General features: G+C 39.0%; 1 protein-coding gene across 3 annotated transcripts in view; it reads right to left on the bottom strand.

The window, feature by feature from the left end:
* LOC128691053 (transmembrane protein 8B-like) overlaps positions 1–21,630 on the bottom strand; it is a 152,789-nt gene that overhangs the window by 93,556 nt on the left and 37,603 nt on the right. For all 3 annotated transcript variants that reach the window (XM_070089032.1, XM_070089031.1, XM_070089033.1), the window contains exons 5-6: positions 19,822–19,949; positions 54–346 (exon numbers count right to left, since the gene is read on the bottom strand). In XM_070089032.1, the coding sequence (XP_069945133.1) occupies positions 54–346; positions 19,822–19,949 (421 nt within the window). The remainder of the gene's footprint in view (positions 1–53; positions 347–19,821; positions 19,950–21,630) is intronic.

Here is a 21,630-nt window from a genome sequence, read left to right as displayed (position 1 = left end):
CACTGAGCTTCTGCATTTTAGTAAAGTGCAATACAAAGAAGAAATCTGCTTACCCTTTGTGTTAATTGTGATATCTATTCCAGTTTCACCTTCAGTTACAACCAAGAGATAATAATAACCATCAGAATATGGCCTCTGTTCAGTAAAAACATGATTCCCGCCTTGTGTAATATTGGCTACTCCACCATCTGGGTTATATGATGGGAGAGATCTAGCACTGAGTGCAAGGGATCGCATGCACCATCGAAACAGACGTTCTCCTGTATCACGATTTATAATTTGCTCAAGCATATGACAATTCGAGATATTAACTTGCAAAAACCACGTGTGTGAGGGAAGAAAGAACCTGTCAAAAAGAAAATAAATTCAACTATTAAGTGAAATTTCAATACAATGCCATATTAACATACAAAGAATTTTAAAATTTCAACTGATAACTTACCATTTATTCCTGTTTTTTAAAGAATTAAAGGTAAATCCTCCCCTTAGTAATGGGAATTGGTTTCAGGAAATGAAAATTCAGAAGTAGGCAATGTGCAATGTTCACTGAGGTATTGAACCAATGAAAGAATAAATAAACATTAGTCCTGCCAGAAACTACTTTTTAACATATCAGACATTTCCCACCAAGGCAAAGTGACTCAACGAAGGGAGACACATTCACCACTGCTCATTCCCTATGAATTTCCAAGGGAGCACAAACACAATAATTCTATTTATCTACTGAGCAGCAATATACTACCCATGATTCAGCATGCACCTGTTGTTTTTCCCCTTTTCCAGAGCTAAAGTCAAGCTAACCAATTTTCCTAATCCCTTCACAGATAATGTTTGGCTCACACTTCAGCAATATATTAAATAAAAAACTTGTCTCTAATCACCTAGATCTAGCACTCTCACACATGCCTGCTGGATGCTCGGGCCACTGTCTCAAAACCTGTTATATCCCTTCTTGGCATATCATCTACAGCTTCCTTTAACCCCAGATTTATGCACCCTCTTGGTCAACTTTCATAGCTCCATCCTTTCTAAATGACCAAATCATTTAAATAATCTATCTTGCCATTAGGCCTATGGCCTAATGGCAAAAGCTCTCACTTCACACGCTGAGGGTCCGGGTTTGATTCATGGCAAGGGTGAAAACAATATGCGTGTTTCCTTACACCGGTTGTCCATGTTCACTTTTTTTTTTTTTTTTTTTTTTTTTTTTTTTTTTTTTATGTTCACCTATCAGTAAAAAATGGGTAGGTGGGTGTTAGTCAACTGGTCATATCCTGAGACAAAATTTACCTAATTTGCCTGAAATGCTCTGAATAACAAGTGGCTTTCTATACAGAAGTATGTCATTAATGTCAGCTAGGCCTGTGTACCTTGTATACATGTACATGAAGAAATAATTACAAGTCGGCCGTCTCCCACTGAGCCAGGGTGACCCAAAAAGAAAGCAAATCCCCAAAAAGAAAATACACCTACCATCCGACTTACGACCGAGTTTGGTTCCGAAAAACCGGTCGTAAGTCGAAATGGTCGTAAGTCGAACTTTACTACTGAATATCAACAAAACATTTTTGTAATGACTTTATTTTATTGTTTTATTTTGGTATTTCATGTTTTACTTTACTTTTTATGCTGTTAGTACTGTATTTTATACTGTAAGGATTAGGATAAACACTGTGTACAACATAAATAGTTGTTTATTTCCCAGAAATTTGGAATAAAAAACACGGTCGTAAGTCGAGTGGTCGTAAGTCGAGCAGGTCGTAAGTCGGATGGTAGGTGTACTTTCATCATCATTCAACATTTCACCTCACTCACACATACGGTAGACCCTCATTTAGCATGGCAGTTACGTTCCTGAAAATGCCGTTAGGTAAAATCGTGTCAAATGAACTGAAGAACTTAGGGGAAAAGTAAGGTTACATTCCTGAGAGCCCCCAAAAAGTCAAACATCTTACAAAAATAAAATTGAATATGTAGTTGTAGTTCATTGTTGTGATGCATCATGTTGTTTTTACTGCTTAAGACTACAAATGTAACAGATATAATAGTATTTCTCACCTTAAATTGTGGGTGCTGGTGTCTGTGGATGATTGTGAAGAGTGGAGAGTTATGCTGTGGCCCTACTGGGCTGAGGTGGATGGTAGAGGTTCAGGTTCAGGTACTAAAGTTGATGGTTATACTGGAGTGTTTAAGTCATTCGGTCAAGTCACTCAGTAAGTCAGTCAAGTTGTTCAGTAAGTCAATCGAGTCATTCAGTAAGTCAGTCAAGTCATTCAATAAGTCAGTCAAGTCATTCAATAAGTCAGCCAAGTCACTTAGTAAGTCAGTCAATTCACTTAGTAAGTCAGTCAAGTTATTAAGTCACTTCATTCAGTCAGTCAAGTAACTCAGTAAGTCAGTAAAGTAGTTCAGTAAGTCAGTCAAGTCATTCAGTAAGTCAGTCAAGTCACTCAGTAAGAAAGTCAAGTCATTCAGCAAGTCAGTCAAGTCATTAACCCCTAGACTGTTGCAATCCCAAATCCTGAGGTGTCTCCTGGTGTCGCAAAATTTCCCGCCCCCCCCCCCAAAAAAAAAAAATCTTATGATAGAGAATCTTTTCCTGATGGTAATGACACCAAAAGAACGAAATTTGATGGAAAACTGATGGAATTACGCTCTCGCGAAGTTAGCAACCTCAGCGGCATTTACGAATCGGCTATTTCGCCCACTTTGTGCCCTATTTTCGGCTAATTCCGTTCTTCCAGTCTACCAAACTCACAGCTATTTCTTTAGAACTTCATTTTTTCTATCGACTGAGTACAAGAAACGCCCATTTACCGATTTCAACTACCCAATAACATGGTCAGAAATTTGCAATTTGGCCAATTTCACGAAAATTAAAAAAATATGACAATTTCAAAATAGGGTCCAGAATGAACAATGCAGACATTCCTGGTTCTAAAATAACATTTTCTTTGTTCATCAGTCACATCTCCAAGGAGGAGGAGAAAAGTCCACCCCATGACAGTGAGGAGGGAGGAGGAGGGAGCAGGGAGGAGGGAGGAGGAGGAAGAGGGAGGAGGGAGGAGGGAGGGAGAGAGGAGAGAGAGAGGAGAGAGAGAGAGGAGAGAGAGAGAGGAGGAGGAGGAGGAGGAGGAGGAGGAGGAGGAGGAGGAGGAGGAGGAGGAGGAGGAGGAGGGAGGAGGGAGGAAGGAGGAAGGAGGAAGGAGGGAGGAGGAAGGAGGGAGGAGGAAGGAGGAGGAGGGAGGAGGAAGGAGGAGGAAGGAGGAGGAGGAGGAGGAGGAGGTGGGAGGAGGGAGGAGGAGAAAAGTCCACCCCATGACAGTGACAAGATAAGGGGAGATAACATCTGATAAGAGCTGACTTTTGATGAGCATAAACGAGGGTGGGGGAGGGTGCAGCTGATAAGAAAAGATTTGATGACCATCGTCTTGCTTTGTTTTTGCTGGTACACAAACATTTCTGTCTATTTGTCTGTCTGCCAAGCTCCCTGTCTATCCATCAGGCTAGCTCTCTGTCTCAGAGAGAGCCACAAGACTGTGTCATCATCACGTTTACTCACATCTTCAAGCAGAGTATAGCACTTTGTCTGGATTTTTGGGGTTATCCTAGGTAATTTACACTATGTATACTACTTGTAATTATGTGTACCTGTGAGACAGAGATAGACAGATAGGAAGAGAGACAGATTGAAAGAGATAGAATGAGGGAGAAAGATAATTAGATAGAATGGAGGGAAAGCAGCATCTGACTCCATTGTTTTGACAGGAGGTAGGGGGAGTGAGTAATGAGACAATATGTCATTTTGACAGCTGCTGACTCCTGACTCAAAACAATTATAAGCCACACACACACACACACACACACACACACAAGACAAGCTTGCTGAATGAAGATAATAGCAGTTATATGAAAGTATCTAGTGACTATATATGCGTATATATATTATAGAAACCAGAAGGAAGGAAGAATGGAAGGCAGGAATGAAGGAAGGACAAGACGAAAGGAAGGAAAGAAGTAAGGAAAGATGAAGGAATGTAGGAGGGAAGGTAGGAAAGGAATGCAGGAAGGTAAGAAAGGAATGTAGGAAGGAAGGTAGGAAAGGAATGCAGGAAGGTAGGAAAGGAATGCAGGAAGGTAGGAAAGAAGGTAGGAAGGTAGGAAAGGAACACAGGAATGTAGGAAAGGAATGCAGGAAGGTAGGAAAGGAATGCAGGAAGGTAGGAAAGGAATGCAGGAAGGTAGGAAACGAATGCAGGAAGGAAGGAATGATGACACACGACTATTTACCTAGGATAACTACATAACACAACTGCCTGCTAATAGTTTGAAGAAAACTACTCAGAGGTGTTTTGTCTTTGCACATAAAAAAAAAAGTCCACAAAAATGCACACATACTGGTTTTATGTGTGAGGAGTGTAAAACACCATTGTGTATGAAAACATGTTTCAAAGAGTTTCACAAGCTGCAGAACTTCTAGGAATATGTTCGGTAACTGTACATTGGTATATATATTATAGAACAATAGTAATAAACAATTTTTTGTATTGTTTGTTTTCGTAAACAAGTTTTGTAAACAATATATTGATAATTATGTTTGTGTGCTTATTGTGTTGTATACAACGAGTGTATATATGTACACTGCACCTTACTAAGTTACGTGAAAAAATAAAATAGTGAAAAAAACAACCTTCAAATACAAGTAAACCAAAGTTTACCGGGTGAGCGGCAGTCGCCACTGTTGCCATATGCGGCTCATTTTCTGCAAACTTCACGCCTCTATATCTTGGTAAGTACTGATGGCAAATTTTTATTTTTTTTTGGACTAAAGCACTCATAAAAATAATCTTAACCCTTTCAGGGTCCAAGGCCCAAATCTGGAGTCACGCACCAGTGTCCAAGAATTTTAAAAAAAAAAATTTGTTATTTTTTCTTATGAAATCGTAGAGAATCTTTTTGTGAAGGTAATAAAACAAAAAGTACGAAATTTGGTGGAAAATTGACGAAATTATGCTCTCGCGAATTTTGATGTGTCAGCGATATTTACGAATCGGCGATTTTGCCGACTTTGACTCCCATTTTAGGCCAATTACATTATTCCAATCAACCAAATTCTTAGCTATTTCACTAGTATTACTTCTATTCTATCGATTGAGCACAAGAAATCGCCAAGTCAACTGTTTCAACTACAAAATAAAGTGATCGGAAATTGTTAATTTGGCCAATTTAACACAAAGTTCAAAATATTCCAATTTCAAAATAGGGTCCAGAATGAACAATGTAGGCATTCCTGGCACTAAACTAACATTTCATCTGTTCATTAGTTATGTTTTGAGGCTTTACAAATAAATTCCATTTTGATTTTTTATTCACATAATGAATTTTTATTCACACCAAAAAATAGAAGATTTACTGTTATGCAATACTGTAATAATTGTATAAATATCATCACCATATTTGTGAATGTATATTAGACCCACCAGCTGACGTGTATTAGACGTGTGAGGTCGTTTGTTTACTCTTGAATATCGGCAAAAATTTAACATTTCTACTACTTTGAGCTCAGTTTCAAGCCATTTCCAGTGCTAAAACCAATCAAAATCATCTCTATTTCTGTAATATGTCTTCCATTCTATCAAATGAGACCAAGAAATCGCAAATACAACTATAAAAAACATACGAAAAAACACTGCAAAGTTGCTGTTTTAATCGAAAAATCATGATTTCATTTTTTTTGTCTCATTATACACAGTGTGCTGCAGGATCTGTTTTATGTGGTGCACACATACCACATAGATGTATTCTCTCATATCTAGGCCCAAATGTACCACTCACAGTTTATCAGAGTGAGCTGAGCTCATGGCGTAGATCTACGGTTTGGACCCTGAACGTAAAGCCGTAGATCTACGGGACGGACCCTGAAAGGGTTAACATTTTCATAAGAAAATTTTTTTTTTTTTTCAAATATTTTGCAACATAGAATGACAGTTTCAGAAAGGGGCCTGCGACAGTCAAAGGGTTAAACTGTCCAAACGCAGATCTACCTTCGCACTCGTAGCACTCCAAACGTAGATCTACGTTCGATTTTACATTATGTAAAAAAAAAAGTAGATCTACGTTAGGAGCGCTACGTGTGCAAATGTAGATCTACGTTTGGACAGTTTAAGGGTTAATACAGTTGGGCCCCACTTATACCGCAAGTTAGGTTCCAGGCTACTTCCGGAAAGCAGACATTGGTGGAAGGCAGAATGCCATTTTTTCCACTTATAAATGCATATAAATGCCAGATAAGTTTACACTAACATATACTAAGTTAGCAATACAACTAGGCACTAAAAACAATAAAAAGTGTAATACACACAGTACACCCATTATTTTTTATTTATTTATTATCACACTGGCCGATTTCCACCAAGGCAGGGTGGCACAAAAAAGAAAAACTTTCACCATCATTCACTCCATCACTGTCTTGCCAGAAGGGTGCTTTACACTACAGTTTTTAAACTGCAACATTAACACCCCTCCTTCAGAGTGCAGGCACTGTACTTCCCATCTCCAGGACTCAAGTCCGGCCTGCCGGTTTCCCTGAACCCCTTCATAAATGTTACTTTGCTCACACTCCAACAGCACGTCAAGTATTAAAAACCATTTGTCTCCATTCACTCCTATCAAACACGCTCACGCATGCCTGCTGGAACTCCAAGCCCCTCGCACACAAAACCTCCTTTACCCCCTTCCTCCAACCTTTCCTAGGCTGACCCCTACCCCGCCTTCCTTCCACTACAGACTGATACATTCTTGAAGTCATTCTGTTTCGCTCCATTCTCTCTACATGTCCGAACCACCTCAACAACTCTTCCTCAGCCCTCTGGACAACAGTTTTGGTAATCCCGCACTTCCTCCTAACTTCCAAACTACGAATTCTCTGCATTATATTCACACCACACATTGCCCTCAGACATGACATCTCCACTGCCTCCAGCCTTCTCCTCGCTGCAACATTCATCACCCATGCTTCACACCCATATAAGAGCGTTGGTAAAACTATACTTTCATACATTCCCCTCTTTGCCTCCAAGGACAAAGTTCTTTGTCTCCACAGACTCCTAAATGCACCGCTCACCCTTTTCCCCTCATCAATTCTATGATTCACCTCATCTTTCATAGACCCATCTGCTGACACTTCCACTCCCAAATATCTGAATACATTCACCTCCTCCATACTCTCTCCCTCCAATCTGATATCCAATCTTTCATCACCTAATCTTTTTGTTATCCTCATAACCTTACTCTTTCCTATATTCACTTTTAATTTTCTTCTTTTGCATACCCTACCAAATTCATCCACCAATCTCTGCAACTTCTCTTCTGAATCTTCCAAAAGCACAGTGTCATCAACAAAGAGCAACGTGACAACTCCCACTTTGTGTGATTCTTTATCTTTTAACTCCACGCCTCTTGCCAAGACCCTCGCATTTACTTCTCTTACAACCCCATCTATAAATATATTAGACAACCACGGTGACATCACACATCCTTGTCTAAGGCCTACTTTTACTGGGAAATAATTTCCCTCTTTCCTACATGCTCTAACTTGAGCCTCACTATCCTCGTAAAAACCCTTCACTGCTTTCAGTAACCTACCTCCTACACCATACACCTGCAACATCTGCCACATTGCCCCCCTATCCACCCTGTCATATGCCTTTTCCAAATCCATAAATGCCATGAAGACCTCTTTAGCCTTATCTAAATACTGTTCACTTTTGTGTTTCACTGTGAACACCTGGTCCACACACCACCTACCTTTCCTAAAGCCTCCTTGTTCATCTGCTATCCTATTCTCCGTCTTACTCTTAATTCTTTCAATAACTCTATCATACACTCCAATAGCTGTTTATATCTTACCCTAACTGCCTCCTCTTTTAGTTTATAAACCTTCACCTCTCTCTTCCCTGATGCTTCTATTCTCCTTGTATCCCATCTACCTTTTACTCTCAGTGTAGCTACAACTAGAAAGTGATCTGATATCTGTGGCCCCTCTATAAACATGTACATCCTGAAGTCTACTCAACAGTCTTTTATCTACCAATACATAATCCAACAAACTACTGTCATTTCACCCTACATCATATCTTGTATACTTATTTATCCTCCTTTTCTTAAAGTATGTATTACCTATAACTAAACCCCTTTCTATACAAAGTTCAATCAAAGGGCTCCCATTTTCATTTACACCTGGCACCCCAAACTTACCTACCACACCCTCTCTAAAAGTTTCTCCTACTTTAGCATTCAGGTCCCCTACCACAATTACTCTCTCACTTGGTTCAAAGGCTCCTATACATTCACTTAACATCTCCCAAAATCTCTCTCTCTCTCCTCTACATTCCTCTTTTCCAGGTGCATACACGCTTATTATGACCCACTTTTCGAATCCAACCTTTACTTTAATCCACATAATTCTTGAATTTACACATTCATATTCTCTTTTCTCCTTCCAAAACTGATCCTTCAACATTACTGCTACCCCTTCCTTTGCTCTAACTCTCTCAGATACCCCAGTTTTAATCCCATTTATTTCCCCCCACTGAAACTCCCCTACCCCCTTCAGCTTTGTTTCGCTTAGGGCCAGGACATCCAACTTCTTTTCATTCATAACATCAGCAATCATCTGTTTCTTGTCATCCGCACTACATCCACGCACATTCAAGCATCCCAGTTTTATAAAGTTTTTCTTCTTCTCTTTTTTAGTAAATGTCTACAGGAGAAGGGGTTACTAGCCCATTGTTCCCGGCATTTTAGTCGCCTCATACGACACACATGGCTTACGGAGGAAAGATTCTTTTCCACTTCCCCATGGACAATAGAAGAAATAAAAAAGAACAAGAGCTATTTAGAAAAAGGAGAAAAACCTAGATGTATGTATATATATATGCATGTGCGTGTCTGTGAAGTGTGACCAAAGTGTAAGTAGGAGTAGCAAGATATCCCTGTTATCTAGCGTGTTTATGAGACATTACTTACCTTAAAATATTTGTAGTCTTTATGTAGGGTGAGAGATGATTTTTACTTGTAGGGAGTCAGGTTTGTGAAGTATGGTAGCCACCCAGGGCAGCCCTCCCTGTCCCACCCCACCAACATGTAATGTAAACAAACCAGGCGAACACGTCTGGTGTTCGTTCATACATGTTTGTATTATACCATAATATAAACACTTTACATTGTGTACAAGTTGTCTCCATGTTGCTACAGCAGAATAAATAAAGACCGACAATTCCATTCTCATGTAATTTTTAGAAGGAACGATGCCCTGACAAATTATTATTATAACAAATTATTATTATTACAAATTATTATTATTGCGTTATTATTATTACAAGTTATTATTATTATAATCATAATAAAAAAGAAATGCTAAACCCACAAGGGTCGTGAAAAGCTGTAGACAGAGCAAAGGCATATGAAAGAAATAAATTTCTAGTTAAGTTACGGATGTTTGACTAGAGACAATGTAATTCTTCAACTGTCCTACTAAACGCTTGGTAAACAAACATCATATTTATGTCAATTTTTATACTGTAGGTGTATGTATTCTCCATGGGGAAGTGGAACTGAGCTAGAAATCTATACAGATATTGACGAATGTTTTAATAATTTTCTAAAAAAGACCCAATACCTCTATAACAAGCACTGCCCTAAAAAAACTAAACAGATGACAGCTAAGAGACTGAACAGTCCCTGGCTAACACCCAGCATTCTCAAATCCATAAATACAAAACACAGATATGAAAAACAGTACAGAATGGGTCACATAACCCGAGACCAAACAAAACGTTACTCGTCAATCCTAACCAGCCTGATAAGGGCAAAAAAACTGTATTATGAGAACAGATTATCTAACTTACGAGGTGATATAAAAAAGACCTGGAAGACCCTATCAGAAATTCTGGGAACAAAAAAGATATCACGAAATAGCGAAATAAAATTAGCAAAATCAGATGAACCCCAGCTCCCACCAACAGAAACAGCAAACAGACTCAATGATTTCTTCTCCACTATAGGACAAAACCTTGCTAATAAAATCCCAAGCTCAGATACCCCACCAAATGACTACCTCACTGGCAACTACCCGAACACACTGTTCCTAGCTCCGACTAACCCATACGAAGTCTCCCTTATTATCAACGCACTAAAAAACAAGGCAGGAGATTTAAATACCTTACCACCCTTTATATACAAAAAAGTGTCACAAGTACTATCACCAATCATTGCAACACTCTTTAACAAATCCATTGAATCCTCCACCTTCCCTACAGCTCTCAAAATAGCAAGGGTCACCCCGATCCATAAAGGAGGAGACCAAACAGAGTTGAATAACTATAGGCCAATATCCAATTTACACCCTCTCTCAAAAATCTTCGAAAAATTAATTCATAAACGAATCTACTCCTACCTCATCTCCCAAAACATTCTCAACCCCTGCCAATTTGGATTCAGGCCTAATAAAAATACTAATGATGCTATTATACACATGCTAGAACATATATACACTGCAATAGAGAAAAAAGAAGTCCCACTGGGGATCTTCATTGACACGTAAAGCATTTGATACAGTTGACCATGACTTGCTCCACGTAAAATTGTCACACTATGGTATTTGTTGCAACCCCTGAATGGGTTACAATGATTATTATGTATATATAATGTATATTACCTTTTCATTTAATTTTATATTGCTTATATTTGCGATAATAGCTAAATCGTAAATGTATGACTTTATATTATTATTTGACTGTTATATTGTTATTTGACTTATGTTGTTAGGATGTACATAATATGTGCTCAGTTCAAGTCTTGATTGTCAAACTACTGTAATTATCGCTTGTCGCTCGTTATACTGCCGGCTTCTGAGCTGTGCTGTCCACGGGGCTATCACGTGATCGAGGGGGGGGTGTCCTCACCTCTCGTGAAGTATTCAGTCTGCTGGAGACTCGCTTGGTGGTTGGACAGATTGTCTGTCTCATTATTCTTGTTAGTTCTGTAGAACTCTGTTCACAGAACATTGTATAGACTTAGTGATTTTCGACGTTGTACTGAGGTTGTGTGTAGCTTAGACACTCTGAACATCTCAGGTCCTTAGCTATAGCTTCTGACCTAATTTGTACTGGTTTCTGTGTATTGTCACAGTCAGGGTTTTTCCTATGCTTAACTTAGATTCAGTAGTATGGGAGTTTTGTAACTTTTGTGGAGGATCTGCTGATGGTCCCTACTTAGTGTCGTTATGTTATCTCCTTGATCCTGATTGTGTCACAGTCGCTTGTTATATGGCTATTGGGCTTAGCATTCTTTTCATTGTTCAAGCAGACTGTTCTGGTTGCCAGTCGGTCAAGAAGTTAGTTTATTAGAGGACTTTGTCAGTCACTTGTTTAAGTCTAGTCGAGTCGTGAGACATAGTGAACTACTTAGAGCACTTGCACGCATACACAAACTTACTTGTACATATTTGTAATATCTTATTAAATGTTAATGTACCAGACGGTACTTAAGAATTATAAATGTGATATGTGCTTTCAGCACAATAATATTGAACTCGAGAGATTGACATTATTTTGATTACTGTGATTAATTTAATTTAATTTAATTTGATAATATACCTCTAGACTTAATAATTATTTTTATTATTATCACACTGGCCGATTCCCACCAAGGCAGGGTGGCCCGAAAAAGAAAAACTTTCACCATCATTCACTCCATCACTGTCTTGCCAGAAGGGTGCTTTACACTACAGTTTTTAAACTGCAACATTAACACCCCTCCTTCAGAGTGCAGGCACTGTACTTCCCATCTCCAGGACTCAAGTCCGGCCTGCCGGTTTCCCTGAACCCCTTCATAAATGTTACTTTGCTCACACTCCAACAACACGTCAAGTATTAAAAACCATTTGTCTCCATTCACTCCTATCAAACACGCTCATGCATACCTGCTGGAAGTCCGAGCCCCTCGCACACAAAACCTCCTTTACCCCCTCTCTCCAACCTTTCCTAGGCCGACCCCTACCCCGCCTTCCTTCCACTACAGACTGATACACTCTTGAAGTCATTCTGTTTCGCTCCATTCTCTCTATATGTCCGAACCACCTCAACAACCCTTCCTCAGCCCTCTGGACAACAGTTTTGGTAATCCCGCACCTCCTCCTAACTTCCAAACTATGAATTCTCTGCATTATATTCACACCACACATTGCCCTCAGACATGACATCTCCACTGCCTCCAGCCTTCTCCTCGCTGCAACATTCATCACCCATGCTTCACACCCATATAAGAGCATTGGTGAAACTATACTCTCATACATTCCCCTCTTTGCCTCCAAGGACAAAGTTCTTTGTCTCCACAGACTCCTAAGTGCACCACTCACTCTTTTTCCCTCATCAATTCTATGATTCACCTCATCTTTCATAGACCCATCCGCTGACACGTCCACTCCCAAATATCTGAATACATTCACCTCCTCCATACTCTCTCCCTCCAATCTGATATTCAATCTTTCATCACCTAATCTTTTTGTTATCCTCATAACCTTACTCTTTCCTGTATTCACCTTTAATTTTCTTCTTTTGCACACCCTACCAAATTCATCCACCAATCTCTGCAACTTCTCTTCAGAATCTCCCAAGAGCACAGTGTCATCAGCAAAGTGCAGCTGTGACAACTCCCACTTTGTGTGTGATTCTTTATCTTTTAACTCCACGCCTCTTGTCAAGACCCTCGCATTTACTTCTCTTACAACCCCATCTATAAATATATTAAACAACCACGGTGACATCACACATCCTTGTCTAAGGCCTACTTTTACTGGGAAATAATTTCCCTCTTTCCTACATACTCTAACTTGAGCCTCACTATCCTCGTAAAAACTCTTCACTGCTTTCAGTAACCTACCTCCTACACCATACACTTGCAACATCTGCCACATTGCCCCCCTATCCACCCTGTCATACGCCTTTTCCAAATCCATAAATGCCACAAAGACCTCTTTAGCCTTATCTAAATACTGTTCACTTATATGTTTCACTGTAAACACCTGGTCCACACACCCCCTACCTTTCCTAAAGCCTCCTTGTTCATCTGCTATCCTATTCTCCGTCTTACTCTTAATTCTTTCAATAATAACTCTACCATACACTTTACCAGGTATACTCAGCAGACTTATCCCCCTATAATTTTTGCACTCTCTTTTATCCCCTTTGCCTTTATACAAAGGAACTATGCATGCTCTCTGCCAATCCCTAGGTACCTTACCCTCTTCCATACATTTATTAAATAATTGCACCAACAACTCCAAAACTATATCCCCACCTGCTTTTAACATTTCTATCTTTATCCCATCAATCCCGGCTGCCTTACCCCCTTTCATTTTACCTACTGCCTCACGAACTTCCCCCACACTCACAACTGGCTCTTCCTCACTCCTACAAGATGTTATTCCTCCTTGCCCTATATACGAAATCACAGCTTCCCTATCTTCATCAACATTTAACAATTCCTCAAAATATTCCCTCCATCTTCCCAATACCTCTAACTCTCCATTTAATAACTCTCCTCTCCTATTTTTAACTGACAAATCCATTTTTTCTCTAGGCTTTCTTAACTTGTTAATCTCACTCCAAAACTTTTTCTTATTTTCAACAAAATTTGTTGATAACATCTCACCCACTCTCTCATTTGCTCTCTTTTTACATTGCTTCACCACTCTCTTAACCTCTCTCTTTTTCTCCATATACTCTTCCCTCCTTGCATCACTTCTACTTTGTAAAAACTTCTCATATGCTAACTTTTTCTCCCTTACCACTCTCTTTACATCATCATTCCACCAATCGCTCCTCTTCCCTCCTGCACCCACTTTCCTGTAACCACAAACTTCTGCTGAACACTAACACTACATTTTTAAACCTACCCCATACCTCTTCGACCCCATTGCCTATGCTCTCATTAGCCCATCTATCCTCCAATAGCTGTTTATATCTTTCCCTAACTGCCTCCTCTTTTAGTTTATAAACCTTCACCTCTCTCTTCCCTGATGCTTCTATTCTCCTTGTATCCCATCTACCTTTTACTCTCAGTGTAGCTACAACTAGAAAGTGATCTGATATATCTGTGGCCCCTCTATAAACATGTACATCCTGAAGTCTACTCAACAGTCTTTTATCTACCAATACATAATCCAACAAACTACTGTCATTAAATTTTAATTTCTCTAGTTAGTAGCCTACCAGTTGTAATCCTGAAGCACTATTGAATAATACTGAATTTTAATGGATAATTGGACAAGGATACTGACTACTTGTTACAAAAACCAAGTAACAGGCTGAATGCTAGAAGGGCAGTCCTTTCTAGTATTCACTGGAGATCTCTAAGCTTTTAGAATCGCGTTTTTTGTAACAGTATTAGAGGGCACTCCCTCAACTACCTCAAATCATACCTCAGCAACAGAAGCCAATATGTGTACGCAAATGGGGCAAGCTCTTCCGCTCAACCAATTACAGTTGGTGTCCCACACGGAAGTGTCCTTGGCCCTCATCTCTTTCTCCTATACATAAATGACCTACCAAATGCTTCGCAATTACTCAAACCCACACTTTTTGCAGATGACACTACATACGTCTTCTCTCACCCGAGCCCAGTCACGCTAGCCAATACTGTAAACACCGAATTACAGAAAATATCTACCTGGATGAGGACTAACAAACTTACACTAAACATTGACAAAACCTACTTCATTCAGTTTGGTAACAGAGCTACAGATGTACCTCTTAACATAATGATAAACAGATCACCGATCACAAAGCTAACAGAGGGAAAATTCTTAGGAATTCACCTTGATAATAGACTCAAATTTCATACACATATACAACAAATTTCTAAGAAAATTTCCAAGACTGTAGGCATACTATCGAAGATACGGTACTATGTTCCACAGTCAGCCCTCCTGGCCCTTTATCACTCTCTTATTTACCCCTATCTCACCTATGGAATTTGTGCGTGGGGCTCAACAACAATTAACCATCTCAGACCACTAATTACCCAACAAAAGACTGCAGTTAGAATGATAACAAATTCTCACTACAGGCAGCACACTCCACCAATATTCAAAACACTCAATCTACTCACCATACAAAACATCCATACTTATTACTGCACCTATTACATACATAGAACACTTAACTCTGATATTAACCCTCCCCTCAAACATCTCCTTGTCAACCTCAACAGAACACATGACCATAACACAAGGCACAGATCACTCTTTGATGTTCCTCGTGTCCATCTCACGCTATGCAAAAACTCAATGCACATGAAAGGCCCTAAAATCTGGAATTCATTACCTGTAAATATAAAAGAAACACTACCTGTTTATAAATTCAAGTCTCTTCTCAAAAGATCACTTACTCATTCAAAACCAAATAAATACTGAATAACTGAACCTTATAAATTGTATATCCTATATGTTACTCACAATTATATCACACAAATGTTAAACCTAGGACCCAATCTAACTTTGTTATTTTTTTAAATACACTACCTAACAGAATACTCCATTCGACTGAATGTACAGCAATGCATGCAACCATATGACCTGTCTTTGTAATACTCATTTGTGCTTTATAGTTATCTGTTTACAATAATGTTTTATCACTGATTTCATCATTGCTTAGTTAATCTTAAGTTTATTTTAAGCCAGCCCGTAATGCTATGCATATAAGTGGCTTTGGCATGCTGCTCTTACCTGTATTTTTTTGTACCTCTGTATGTATGCTAAAATTACTAAATAAATAAATAAATAAAATAAATAAGCCATGCGTGTCGTAAGAGGCGACTAAAATGCCGGGAGCACGGGGCTAGTAATCCCTTCTCCTGTATATATTACTAAATGTGAAAGGAGAAACTTTCGTTTTTCCTTTTGGGCCACCCCGCCTCAGTGGGATACGGCCGGTGCGTTGAAAGCAAGAAGGTATGTATCATGTTTATATGTTATGTAGCCTGTTTATTATATAATTTTGAAAAAAAAAATATAGATGGATTAACAGAAATGTCTATATTAACATAATATACGACATTTAATAAGCCCAAGAGATTATATGGCGTCGAGTAGAGAGACTCTTAATGATTTTAATGTGTACCTGCACACCAGCACAGTGTGAAAGTATATTTAGGTACAGGTACACATCAGTATAATTATCAGAGTACAGTGGTACCTCAGCATATGAACTTTAACAATTATGTAAGTGAATTTTTTGTAAGTGCTTTTGTAGGTGTATTTTTGGGGGTCTGAAACGGATTAATCTAATTTACATTATTCCTTATGAGAACAAATTCGTTCAGTATTCGAACAGATGGGCTCTTGAACGGTCTTCTGCTACGAATTAGGTTCGTATCCTGAGGTACAGCTGTACATATAAAATACGCAATAACTTTAAAACACTTGAAATTTTGGAAAATTTCCAGACATAATAGAGAGATGTGCTCACAGAGAATGTAAACAAATCGGGTTGGGCGCGCCGTATTTGAAAGACTACTCCCCGTATGGCAAATTTTGGTCATAATTTGAAATCACTGTATTAGCGGAACGCCGTAAAGTGGGGCAAAACTGTATATTATAGTGTAAAATGTCTTGAAGCATTTTTTTTTTTTTCAACAAACCGGCCGCTTCCCACCAAGGCAGGGTGGCCCAAAAGGAAAAACGAAAGTTTCTCTTCTTAAATTTAGCAATTTATACAGGAGAAGGGGTTACTAGCCCCTTGCTCCTGGCATTTTAGTCGTCTCTTACAACACGCGTGGCTCCACATAGTTCCACTTCCCCATGGAGATAAGAGAAAATAAACAAGAACAAGAACTAGAAAGAAAATAAGAAAACCCAAAGGGTTGTGTATATTTATGCTTGTACATGTATGTGTAGTGTGGAAACAAACACACATGCAGTTTAATGTGATCCTTTATAGTCAATAAAGACTATTATAGTCAATAAAGGATCACATTAAACTGCATATGTGTTTATGCTTCCATTGTGTTGGTATTTTATACCATTTATTTTCATATGTGTAGTGTGACCTAAGTGTAAGTAGAAGTAGCAAGATGTACCTGAAATCTTGCATGTTTATGAGACAGAAACAAGACACCAGCAATCCTACCATCATGTAAAACAATTACAGGTTTCCGTTTTACACTCACTTGGCAGGACAGTAGTACCTCCCTGGGCGGTTGCTGTCTACCAACCTACTACCTTGATGAAGCATTTATATGCATTTATAAGTATAAAAAAGTGTGATTCACTTTACAGTGATTTCCACTTCATGGAAGTAGCCTGGAATCTAATCCACCGTATAAGTGGCACCCTCCTGTGTACATTCAAATGCCAAACAGATTAGAGTCATATTACACAATTCATTCATAATATTTTCATATTACACACAATAGCTCATCCATAAATATAGTCATATTACAAAATTCATTCATAATTTTTTCATATTACACACAGTAGTTCATTCATAACCCTTAAACTGTCCAAACATAGATCTACATTTGTATGCGTAGCACTCCGAACGTAGATCTACATTTTATTTTTCATTCCTTCAAATTTGGTGCATTAGGCTTGAGTCACCTAGACATGAAAGAATGGGTCTGTGCACTCAGTGTGTGCAGTATTAAAAAAGTCTGGGACAACTTAGTACCTTGTGGGAACACCAGTTCAATTGAGTGCCAGCTAGAGCAAATAGCGTGGCAAACATTAGGTATTCACTGATGACATGTCACGTTAACAACCCCCTTTTAAGAGGAAAGTAAAAATAGGTTAGATAAATGCATGAGTGAGTGTGGGTGGGTGTGAGTTGGACCTGACTAGTTTGTGCTACTAGGCCTGATGTCATGCTCCTTACTTCAGTGGATGTGACCTGACTAGGTGGGTCGTTGGTCTAAGCCCGGGGAGGGGGGGGTGACATGGACCTGCCTTGCATAGGCCAGTAGGCCTGCTGCAGTGTTCCTTCTTTCTTATGGTCCTATGTATTCAGCTGGCTGGCTTTGGCTGTCTCTCTGTCTATATCTCTGTCTATCTCTGTTTCTCTCTCACATGTACACACAAGTACAGGGATACCTAGGATAACCCAAAAATCCCAGGCAAAGATAGACAGACAGATAGAGAGACAAACAGACAGATAGATAGACACACACGCAAACATGTTTGTGTGTATCAGTGAAAAGAAATAAAGCCAGGGTTCTCCTAGAGCCCATTTATCAAATGTCACCGAGCTGTCAACAGTTGTCATAACACCATTCTTCAAGGATTTTCATATACACTCCAGGCACACACAGGCAGACACAAAGACAGATAAGCAGAGCTAGACAGATAAGCAGAGAGACTGGCAGACAGATAAACAGATTGATAGATAGACAGACAGACAGACAAGACATTTTTGTGTGTAACAGTGATAACAAATGCAGAGAGGGTTAGCTAAATACGCTAAATGCATGAGTGAGTGTGGGTGGGTGTGAGTTGGACCTGATTAGCTTGTGCTACTAAGTCTGATGTCATGCTCCTTCCTTCAATGGATGTGACCTGACTAGGTGGGTCATTGGTCTAAGCCAGGAAGGGGGGTGTGACATGGACCTGCCATGCATGGGCCAGTAGGTCTGCTGCAGCATTCCTTCTTTCTTATGTTCTTATGTATTTGGCAGGCTGGGCAGCTGGCTGGCTGGCTTTGGCTGTCTCTGGCTGTTTTTCTATGTATCTCTCTCTCTCTCTCTCTCTCTCACACATGTACACATAAGTACAGTTATTATACATAATACAAATTACCTAGGATTGCCCAAAAATTCCAGGCGAAGATAGACAGACAGATAGACAGACAGACAAATATGTTTGTGTGTATCAGTGAAAAGAAATAAAGCCAGGGTTCCTCTAGTGCCCATTTGTCAAATGTCACCAAGCTGTCAACAGTTGTCATAACACCATTCTTCAAGGATTTTGATATATACTCCAGGCATACACAAGTAGATAAAGACAGATAAGCAGAGCTAGACAGACAGACAGGTAGACAGATATAGACAGACAGACATGTTTTTGTGTAACAGTGATAACAAATACAGCGAGGGTTAGCTGGAGCAGTGTGCATTTATCAAATGTCACTGGGATGTCAACAGTATAGGGATGCTTTTCATAACATGCTTCAAGATATATTCCAGAGTGTCTAAAACATTGCTGGGACCTATAAATACTTTATATATATTTCTAGACAGTAGTAAATGACCCAGGCAGGTTTAAATGTTCACCTGTCAATGTGATTATGACTGAGTACTATTTCAGTACCTAATATTAGTGTCAGAACAAAGATTGGCTATGAAATCACAAGAACTATTATAAATTGTAATTATCAGAACATAAAAAATATATAAATTAAAATAAAAACAAGAAAAAAAGGTACATTGGCAACACTTCTGCAAGTGGCAGGAGTCGTCGCTGCCGTCAGGTGAGCATCCAGAGTCAGCTTCATGGTCTTATATCTTGGTAAGTACTGACCCCAAAAAATTTTTTTATCCTATAACATGTAGCAAAATGTGCTCTTCATTAAAAAAAAAATATCTTTCAAAATATTCGGAGCACTACGCGAGTGAACAGAGATCTACATTTGGACAGTTTAAGGGTTAAAGTCATATAACACACTTCAGTCTTAGAGAGTTTATAAATTAATAAATTCCTCAGTGTGTGAGTATATTAGTTACACTCACACACTGAGAAAGGGAGTGGTAAATAGATTCTCAGTTCATTACCTGTAGTAGGAAAGATTTTCGTGAGTTCTTACTGACTGCTTTACTCCTATGTTAAGGGTCTGAATATGGTCTTTCTGACTCCACATTGCAATGGATCCCAAGCTGTACCGACATTTGTGTATAATACCCTGAAAAAAAATGTATTAATAATTATGAAATACAATAGATGGATGATGATCATGACAATAATTATGATAATTACAACAATGATAATAATAATAATAAAAGTAAGAGTAATAATATTTATCATTATCATCAATACAAGTGTTAATTTTTATGAAGGAATTCTGAGAAACTAGTTAGTTGGATGGGAATAGCAGTGCTTGCACTCTGAAGGTTGAGTGGGGATCTGTTTGTATCATAAATTGTAGTACGTACTTCATATTAATAATAGAGTAAAATGCTGAATATTGTATTCTACCACTCTTCACCTGTCTAGACTTATGTAGTCTATATGTATTAGGTCAAGTCTGCCCGAAATGCCTCGGACTGATAGTGGCTTTCTTCGTACTAATCAAATTATGAAATGTAAACACATATTGTCACCTTAGCAAGGAAATAAAATATTTAGTTTATTTTATTTTATATATTTTTATTTATGTTACAGTCAGAGGGGTAATCTGATTCCGATGTCAACACACTTCTGGAAAGACAGCAACTGAAGGAATATTAGTGAAGGTAATTTCTTTTTTGGGTCACCCTGCTTTGGCAGATGGCCAATAATAAGGTACCTAAAGATTGGCAGAGAGCGTGCATAATTCCTTTGTATAAAGGCAAAGGGGACAAAAGAGAGTGCAAAAATTATAGGGGGAGAAGTCTGTTGAGTATACCTGGTAAAGTGTATGGAAGAGTTATTATTGAAAGAATTAAGAGTAAGACAGAGAGTAGGGTAGCAGATGAACAAGGAGGCTTTAGGAAAGGTAGGGGGCGTGTACACCAAGTGTTTACAGTGAAACATACAAGTGAACAGTATGTAGACAAGGCTAAAGAGGAGGTCTTTGTGGCATTTATGGATTTGGAAAAGGCATATGACAGGGTGGATAGGGGGGCAATGTGGCAGATGTTGCAGTTGTATGGTAAAGGAGGTCGGTTATTGAAAGCAGTGAAGAGTTTTTACGAGGATAGTGAGGCTCAAGTTAGAGTATGTAGGAAAGAGGGAGATTATTTCCCAGTAAAAGTAGGCCTTAGACAAGGATGTGTGATGTCACCGTGGTTGTTCAATATATTTATAGATGGGGTTGCAAGAGAAGTGAATGTGAGGGCCTTGGCAAGAGGTGTGGAGTTAAAAGATAAAGAATCAAACAAAGTGGGAGTTGTCACAGTTGCTTTTTGCTGATGACACTATGCTCTTGGAAGATTCTGAAGAGAAGTTGCAGAGATTGGTGGATGAATTTGGTAGGGTATGTAAAAGAAGAAAATTAAAAGTGAATATAGGAAAGAGTAAGGTTATGAGGACAACAAAAAGATTAGGTGATGAAAGATTGAATATCAGATTGGAGGGAGAGAGTATGGAGGAGGTGAATGTATTCAGATATTTGGGAGTGGACGTGTCAGCGGATGGATCTATGAAAGATGAGGTGAATCATAGAATTGATGAGGGGAAAAGGGTGAGCGGTGCACTTAGGAGTCTGTGGAAACAAAGAACTTTGTCCTTGGAGGTAAAGAGGGGAATGTATGAGAGTATAGTTTCACCAATGCTCTTATATGGGTGTGAAGCATGGGTGATGAACGTTGCAGCGAGGAGAAGGCTGGAGGCATTGGAGATGTCATGTCTGAGGCCAATGTGTGGTGTGAATATAATGCAGAGAA

Source organism: Cherax quadricarinatus, chromosome 27 (genome assembly GCF_038502225.1).
Source record: "Cherax quadricarinatus isolate ZL_2023a chromosome 27, ASM3850222v1, whole genome shotgun sequence".
NCBI classification, from domain to species: Eukaryota; Metazoa; Arthropoda; class Malacostraca; order Decapoda; family Parastacidae; genus Cherax; species Cherax quadricarinatus.
The sequence above is the reverse complement of the archived record's forward strand: the minus strand, read 5'-3'. Positions and strand labels throughout refer to the sequence as shown.